The sequence below is a fragment of the Poecilia latipinna genome, unplaced genomic scaffold (genome assembly GCF_001443285.1).
Source record: "Poecilia latipinna isolate Pla-1442-1.1 unplaced genomic scaffold, P_latipinna-1.0 Scaffold1587, whole genome shotgun sequence".
NCBI classification, from domain to species: domain Eukaryota; kingdom Metazoa; phylum Chordata; class Actinopteri; order Cyprinodontiformes; family Poeciliidae; genus Poecilia; species Poecilia latipinna.
In genome coordinates, this window is record NW_015114203.1 from 1 (window position 1) to 7,770 (window position 7,770).

Genomic DNA, 7,770 nt, shown 5'->3' on the forward strand with positions numbered 1-7,770 from the left:
GTTAATTGGCTTTTAAATTGAATAAATAGTAGACAAATGTTTAACGTTGTTTGGTTCACATCTGTTGAAACGACACCGAATCCGACTGCATTGACGTTAGAAAAGCTCCGAGTCCGCTGGGGCCGAAACACGGGAACAAGCAGGAGGGACTAGTTTGAACGTTCGGCTCGTATGTGTTTGTCTGAGGTCTCTTTGGATTAATTATTCATGCAAGTGCATCAAACAAATGAATCAACAAAATATATTTTTGAAGAGTCAAGCCACCTGTTCTCATCAAAGTGTTTTACAAACTCAACCATCTACGCAAGTCGCCTTTATGCAAAGAAAGAAAAAAAACATTATTTATACCGTGGAAGGATAAAAAAGATACAAAAAGCATATTTAGTAGAAATTGTATTCCTAAAATACAACTTTTAAAGCTGCAGTGCCCTTTGACCTCTGACAGCAGCCAGATTATTTTCAGCCTCTCAGTAAATAGGATTGCTGGTTAGTCGAGGATTAACCAGTCCATTCATCTGGTTATTATACCACAGCAAAGTTTTCCTCATGGAAAGCACTTTGATTCTGGTCTTGATGTTGATCTTTGGTGGTTAAAAAAATAAATAAAAGCACCAAAATAATAAATTAGGTTAAAAATTGAGGATTAATAGAAGCTATGAGACGCAGAGAGATTAATCTGGGCAGGATTGCAGTCTGTTAATGACACTTAGTTGCCCGGTTGGTGGTCTGCACCACAAAGCATCGCGTCTCTCCACATGATCCTTCATGAATAAAATAATGCAGTGAAGTATTTAAAAACTCATCAATAATTTACGTTTCCTCTCTCTGTTTCACCGTGTCACCCTGAGACACGGGAACTTATTTGAATCATATAGCGCTTTGTTTTCGCGACCCGTATTTCTCTTATCATTATTCTTATTTTTTGTTTTTCACCTCTTTAGGTTTTGGAGGTGGTCCGCTCCAATTACGACACTCTGACCCTGAAGCTGCAGGACGGTCTGGACCAGTTTGAGAGATATTCAGAGCAGCCAAAAGAAGCTGCGTTCTTCAAGGAGCTGGTGAGAGACCCGATGCGTTCGTCTCTCTCCTCACCCAGCCCCGCTGTCCGTCGCGCTTCAGTTTTCCCCGTCCGTCCTGTCATTCACTAATCTCTCCATCTGTCTTTCCAACCATCCATTCGTCTGCTGTTCCGTCTGTCCATCCTCTCTCCTTTCATCATCGCTCTATCCGTCCGCAGCCTGTCAGTCTGTTGTTTTTGCAGCGTCTCTAATGGAAGAGTTGTGTTGAATTTTTGTAAATCTTAAGTTCCATCAGTGTAGCTTTTTCTTTAGGCAGTCAGTTTGAAACCCCACTCTGTGATGAATATCACATTTAGTTACTTTGGTCACTCTGAGACCATCCAATTAATTTAAGAGGTTAATAACACACCAGGGGGGCGTATTGTGTTTTTGTTTGTGTTTTTTGACCACTTTTTAAACTAATAAGATCAGATTAACTTTCATTTACATTTAAGATGTAATAATTTTTGGTAACGCCTTATTTGAAGGGGTGTACATACGACTGACATGACACTGTCATAAACATGACATAACATCTGTTATGAACACGAAGGAGTCTTTATGAACTGAGTCTTCATGAAGTGTCATTTGGTAAATGATGACACTTTTAATGGACTTTTAATAGAACTTTGCATTAAAAGGATCATTATTGACCAAATAATGCAAAGTTTACACTTTTTATGCAACTTCTAGTGCAACTTTACATTAAAAGTGTCATTATTTACCGAACGACACTTCATGACACCAGTTCATGAAGACTCCATCTGTTTATGATCATTTTGTTATGTCAGTCTTATGCACAGCCCTTCAAATAAAGTGTTACCAAATTTTTTGTATTATTTTGTCTATAGAAATATAGAATTAACATATTTATTTCAAATATTTTTCAAACTACCAAGTCGGAAGTGCATTCAAGAAACAAACAAGCTGCCTGTTGCCGCCCACTGCCTTTTCTTGGAATAATTTAGCTTTAGGAGCGCTAGAAGGCTGTGTGCGTGCGTGTGTGCGTGTGTGTCCTCGGCTCGGTGGGAGTGTGTGTTTTCTCTCCGGTGACGACCGTTTCTGTCTGCAGGTGCGCTCCATCAGTCTGAACGTGAGGAAGAACGTCTCTCTGAACACGCTGAGTCAGGACGTGCTGCTCAAAGAGTTCTCCACCATCTCCTGAGCCTTTGGGTTGGCCTTCATGTGCATGTGGACCCATACACACACACACACACACACACACACACACACACACACACACACTCACACTCACACACAGACCAGACAAGTCCTCAACGGTTCTTTCCATTTCCACAACCTTTGTCAAAGTAAACCAAGCGGTGGAAAACCGACGGACGCCGCGCCGGCCGACCCGGACGCAGCAGTCCAGTCCCTGTCCACGCTTTCTTCTTCTGTGGTTTTGGAGGTGTCTGAATGCAATCAGCTGGACTGTTACTGACAGGGGAACAAAAAGTATTCCTCCTGCTGTTCAAATAATCCCAGTTCATGACATTTTAGGTTTTCTGTGTTCCCTAAGCTGAGGTGATGGTGGTTCTGAGCCGTTTTGACCCGAGTGACTCTTGTTGATTTTTAGGTTGTTTTTTTTGCTCTTGAAAATCTGGAGTGGAGTGAATGTAAAAAGAAACAAAACCTCTGGTTCTCTGAAGTATTTTCTACTTTTATTTCTGATGAAGCGTAGAACAATAAGGTGATTGAGTCGAAGACGCCGCAAAGTGATTAAAAACTGACGACAGCTAAATGAGATATCCCTGCTACTGTTACCGTCATTTCTCTTTAACAAACTAACCTGGAAGTGTTGAGGTGTACACACACACACCTGTGTGCGTTTTGGCACTAATTATGACTGTTTATAGCGGGACAAAGAACCTTGATATAAAACTCTCTGAGGTGATTATTTTTGGTTTAAAGTCAACAATTAATTATGCAATTTTATCCAGTGTATGGCCTGTCTGTCATCTCTAAATCCTGTAGGTGTATTTATGTTTTTTTTTTTTTTTAAATAAACATTCTTTTCCAACTTAATTTTTTTTTCTCAGATGATGGATACATCGCCACATCAAGTTTCTTTCATAACCTTTCATCAGATCAGTGAATGTGCGCTCGGTCACTACACTCAGCAGTGAAAGGTGTTTTCTTTTGATGAATACAGCGACTGAAAACAAACGTTTTTTTGTTTTTTTTTTTTTTTTTTGTCTGGGGTCGTTTGTTTCTCCCGAGTTTCCCCGTTTAGCAGCTGTGAAATGTGAGGCTTGTCTCCAGGTAGATGGAGCGCGTCTGGGCTCGGCCGAGTCGTGTTTCGTGGAAAAAGAGCTTTGAAAATATCCAGGGGGTTTTGTGTTTGGTGCAGGATGCAAGAGCTGATTTAGTTTGAAGGACTTCTGGTAAAAGTTGTGAACAAACATGGTCACAGTTTTGCGAGCGAGTAAATGAGAACATAAGTAATTTCAAAATGTGACAATTGCATTTCCAGCTGCAGGATAACTACTCTCTACCCGTTGAGGAGCCACAGTCAACAAAATGGGTGGCGGCTGGTGATACGGGTGTTTGCCCAGGGCTATATTAGGAATCAGGGTGCACAAGCTGCAGCTTTCCTGTTAATTACATTGTGAAAAAGTTTTCCATTGTTTTTTTGTTTTTTTTTCAGCAGTCAGTACTGCTGAAAATGTTTAATCTGTTTTGACTAAAGAGTAAGGAGCAAGAAATAAGACATCAAAACCTTGGTTGGGATCTCCTGGGACCTGGTAAAATAAAAAGTATTTTAATAGAAAATAAACGCGTGCAAAACATATTTTTTTCTTCAAACAAAGCCATAAAATATAAGGAAATGTTATGTTTTCAAACATCCATCTCCAACTCCTGGGAAAGTGGCTATTTGTCTCTGGAAGTACTTGGAAAATATCCCTCAAATAAAATGATGAAACATCAGAAAAAGAGAAATCCTTTTTTCCAGGAAGAAAAAAAATAAAACTAATGCTTGTTGGTGATGAACAGAGTGCTTTTAAAAAAAAAAAAAGACAGGCAGGCGAGTGAGGGATTATTACGTCCTCTGTCGGAAGACCAAGAGAAATAATCCACGGGCTGCAGGAGAAAGACTGGAGACAAAGGAGAAATATGGAGAATGAAGAGACAGAAAAATGAGGCCCAGTGAGATATAATCAAAAAGAGGAGAGGCAGAAAGCAAAGCTGTTCCGGAGAGGTATTTAAATGCACTCTGTGCCCTAGGACTAGTAAATCCAGCAGTATTGATGTTTGTTCACCTCCTTTACGGAGAAGTTCAGCGCCCGTGGAAAGCGGAGCTGACAGATAACCAATAACAAGCTCTGATTGATGCTCGGAGAGGGTTGTAACGCACTCTGAAAAATAATCCTCTGACTGACAAATTCACTCCACATATGAGCTGTCGTAGTAAACGTCATAAACCAGCGTCTTCTAAAGGAGCCAAGTTTGTTTCCAGGCTGCAGCCCAGAGAGAAAAACTATTTTAAATAAAGTGTGTAGTGGGTGTTCGGAGGAGACAAAGGATGCCATCTCCACCCAGATGAATATTTGATGAGGAGGCTGATATGCTCCAATGAAACTTCATGAATACGCAGCAGCGTTAATGTGGAGTCACACGGTTTAACACGCCGGCTGAGGCTTGGCTCTGTCCGCCAAACACGTGAACTAACATCCCGACTCTCACGTCAGGGAAGGATTATCTACAAAAACAGCAGAACTCGTCTGTTCAACTCACTGGAAATGATTCAGAAAGACCTTCAACCAACTTCAGATATTTACATGCACTGTATAACACCTCACTGACAGGAAGTGAGGCCTTTTTCCATTGCTTCATTTGGGAATCCCATGATGATTTTTCATTTGCTAAATGACAGAATGATGACAGATGAGTTTTTTTAGATAGCATACAGATAAAACAATGTAAAAGAGGGAAAAAACACATTTTATTAAAAAAAAACATCCATGTTGAAAATGATTTATACCCTTTTCAAATAATCAAATCAAACTCTTCTCATAATTGCTAACCAGCTTTTACCATGTGTTAATTTGATATTGTTCGTTTGAAGGCCTTTAGCTTCACCTGCAGATTCTCTATTCAAGTTGTTACTCTGACAACTCTGGCCACGTATTAGCATGTTCATTAAATTAAAGCATTTCTTTGAACATATATCTTTCAGGGGTCTGAAAACCAGGGCCAGCTTCTCTGGCCCTGGTTTTCTTCTGCTAGCAGCTGTGAGCTTCACCTCGGTTAGCAGAGCCCCTCTGGTTTAACGCAACCAGTTCCGGTATCCGAGCTCCGACTTTCCGAGACAAATTGAACGCAGCATGATTATAAGCGAAACCAGTGGGAGCTAATTATGGCGGCGCTAACTGCTGCTACCCGTCCAGAACCTCAATGGGTTTCTCTCCTTCCTATTGATTCAAACACCGAGGAAACATGCTCACAAATAGAGGGTGTGCCACTGAATTGGGTAAAAAAAAAAAAAAAAAAAATCAGAAATGCTGATAAATAGTTAATTTCTGTAACTGGTACTGCGCTTCTTAGGTGGCAGCCATTAGTGACGCTTTTTAAAAATCAGTGTTCGTCTGATAAAAGGCTTATATTTAACGGGACACATTTGGTGGTTCCGGGAACAAGGAAGCTGTGTGAGTTTTCCCAGAGATGTGAATCCGATTCATCCAGCTTTCTTTGGGGGAGGATTTTCTACTCAAGGTTTTCAGTGAATTTAGCAGCAGACTGATACGTTTCTGTCTACAATAATAGAAAAAAAAAAAAAAAAAAACAGGAACATGTTGGTGATTGCAAAAATATAATCAGGTAAATAAATAAGCCAGAGCCGTCCAGAGGCTAATCACATAAGAGGATTAACAAAGGGTCGCTGTTAAACAAAAAGCTGGTAAATTTTCTTCTTTTTTTTTTTCAAACAACTCTCAGTATACAATTCATTGAAAAAGTATTTACACCCCAATTTATTTATTTATTTTTCATATTTCATCACATTTAAATGACAAGCTAATTGAGTTCGTTGAGATTTTGTGCAATTGTTTTTACAAGGAAAAATCTAAACCGTGTGGTTGGCATTTGTATTTAACCCCCTCTTACGCTAATACAGATAAATAAAATCCCGTTTAGAAGTTATCTATAGAGTCTCAGTCAGAGGCTGGTTAGCTTGAACATATTTATAGAAAGAAAGAAAGAAAAACAAACAATCATCAGAACAAACTCAAAGGAGAAATCAGAACTTGCAGTTTAAAAGTGACAACACCGAACAAGACCTAATAATGGAAGGATCTGGAAAGTAGCGACTTGAAACAGAGAGGCTTAAATTGTGGGGAGGTGATTACTGGATCAGGTTTAATCAACTGAGTCAGGGGATAACTGAGGAACTGAGGGGATAAGTGACCAGAGTTATCACTGAGAAACAGAAAGATGACTGAACAACACAGAAGTCAAGTAAATGACAGAAAAAATGTCAAACTCACGAATGATCGTTTGAAACAAAATGACACGCAAAACCAACGACCCGCGGATCTTGGTCATTTGAGAGCATTCAGCAAGGTAGACATTAATCAGAGAAGAGAGAGAAGTACATGATAATTAAAGAATAACTGCATTGATCTACAGCTCAGGTACATCATGGTAGAGTCGCAAGAAATGGTCACAAGAAAGCTCACTCAGTTCGTGTAAGGGACTCGAGGATTAAATTGTTTGGCAAATAGCCAGAACCCCGTGTTAAAGTGTAATACTCCAAATCACGTTGAATTCAAGATCCTCAATGTAACACTTGGTTGTGGCAGCATCAGGATGCGGGGGATGCTGATAGAAAACGTGTTACTGACTGACCATAGATCAGGATGGATCCAAAGGATCTAGGACAAATAAAATATAAATTATTTTTGCTTAAAGTATGCTAATGAATGGCCCAGTTAAAGCTCAGACTCAGGAGTCTGGAAAATAATATGCTGGCCGCCTGCTTTAAAAAAAAAAAAAAGTCAATAATATTAATAATAATAATAAAAAAAACACGTATCTTTCTCCTTTCCAGCGTCTCGCAGATAAGCGCAGATCTCTCCGCTTCTCTGTGACGCTGTGCGCCCCCCGCCCCTCCCTTCCTCTCTCCCAACAAATGTGAGGCGCACCAGCGGGACAGACTCAGCACGGATCCAGTTGTTGTGCGCCAACTATCAGGAAAGTGACACTTGAATCTAAGACCTCCACAGAATCCATCCGAACCGTGGATGAGAGTCGGAGGAAGAAAATACGTTCCGGTTTGGGGAAAGAAGGGACCGCAGAGACAGATTTCCTCCTTTTGTTGATCTATTTTTATCTATTTTATTTTATTTATTTTTTTTTTTTGAGCAGCGCGCACAGACTGACATGTCAGCGGGAGTAAAGACGTGAATGAAGCGCAGCGCGGCGGTTTGGTGAAAAATAAGAGAAAAGGATGAAATCCAGGAGTCAGGATCAGAGTCTGTCTGACTCCAGAGAGCTGGACAGATCCTTCGATCCGCTCACAGGTAAGGTTACTCATCATCATGATCACATCATCATCATTGACAGCAGCAGCATTGTTTATTTAATGCTGTTTGCTGCCCTGGTCTAATAGCTTTTGATTGATTTCCTCTTACTGAATGACAGTAAACATCAGCGCATGTTTCAAAGAGCGGTTTCACGCACAGGAATTAACTTTCAATCAGTTTTACCAGCGGGG

At 40.3% G+C, this 7,770-nt stretch overlaps 1 protein-coding gene and 1 long non-coding RNA gene across 3 annotated transcripts in view; both read left to right on the plus strand.

Annotated features, from left to right (window-relative positions):
• The first annotated feature begins 625 nt into the window (after positions 1-625).
• Positions 626-2,552, plus strand: LOC106963832 (uncharacterized). The gene is made up of 2 exons (XR_001428265.1): positions 626-1,058; positions 2,131-2,552. It is a non-coding gene; the product is annotated as an uncharacterized LOC106963832 (long non-coding RNA).
• A 78-nt stretch (positions 2,553-2,630) lies between these two features.
• The window catches only part of LOC106963831 (Kv channel-interacting protein 2-like), a 20,218-nt gene continuing 15,078 nt past the window's right edge, over positions 2,631-7,770 (plus strand). Inside the window, exon 1 of one of the 2 annotated variants that reach the window (XM_015058968.1) lies at positions 2,631-7,576. In XM_015058968.1, coding sequence (XP_014914454.1) covers positions 7,504-7,576 — 73 coding nt within the window. In that variant the 5' untranslated portion in view covers positions 2,631-7,503. The remainder of the gene's footprint in view (positions 7,577-7,770) is intronic. The other variant, XM_015058966.1, reaches the window with a different exon arrangement.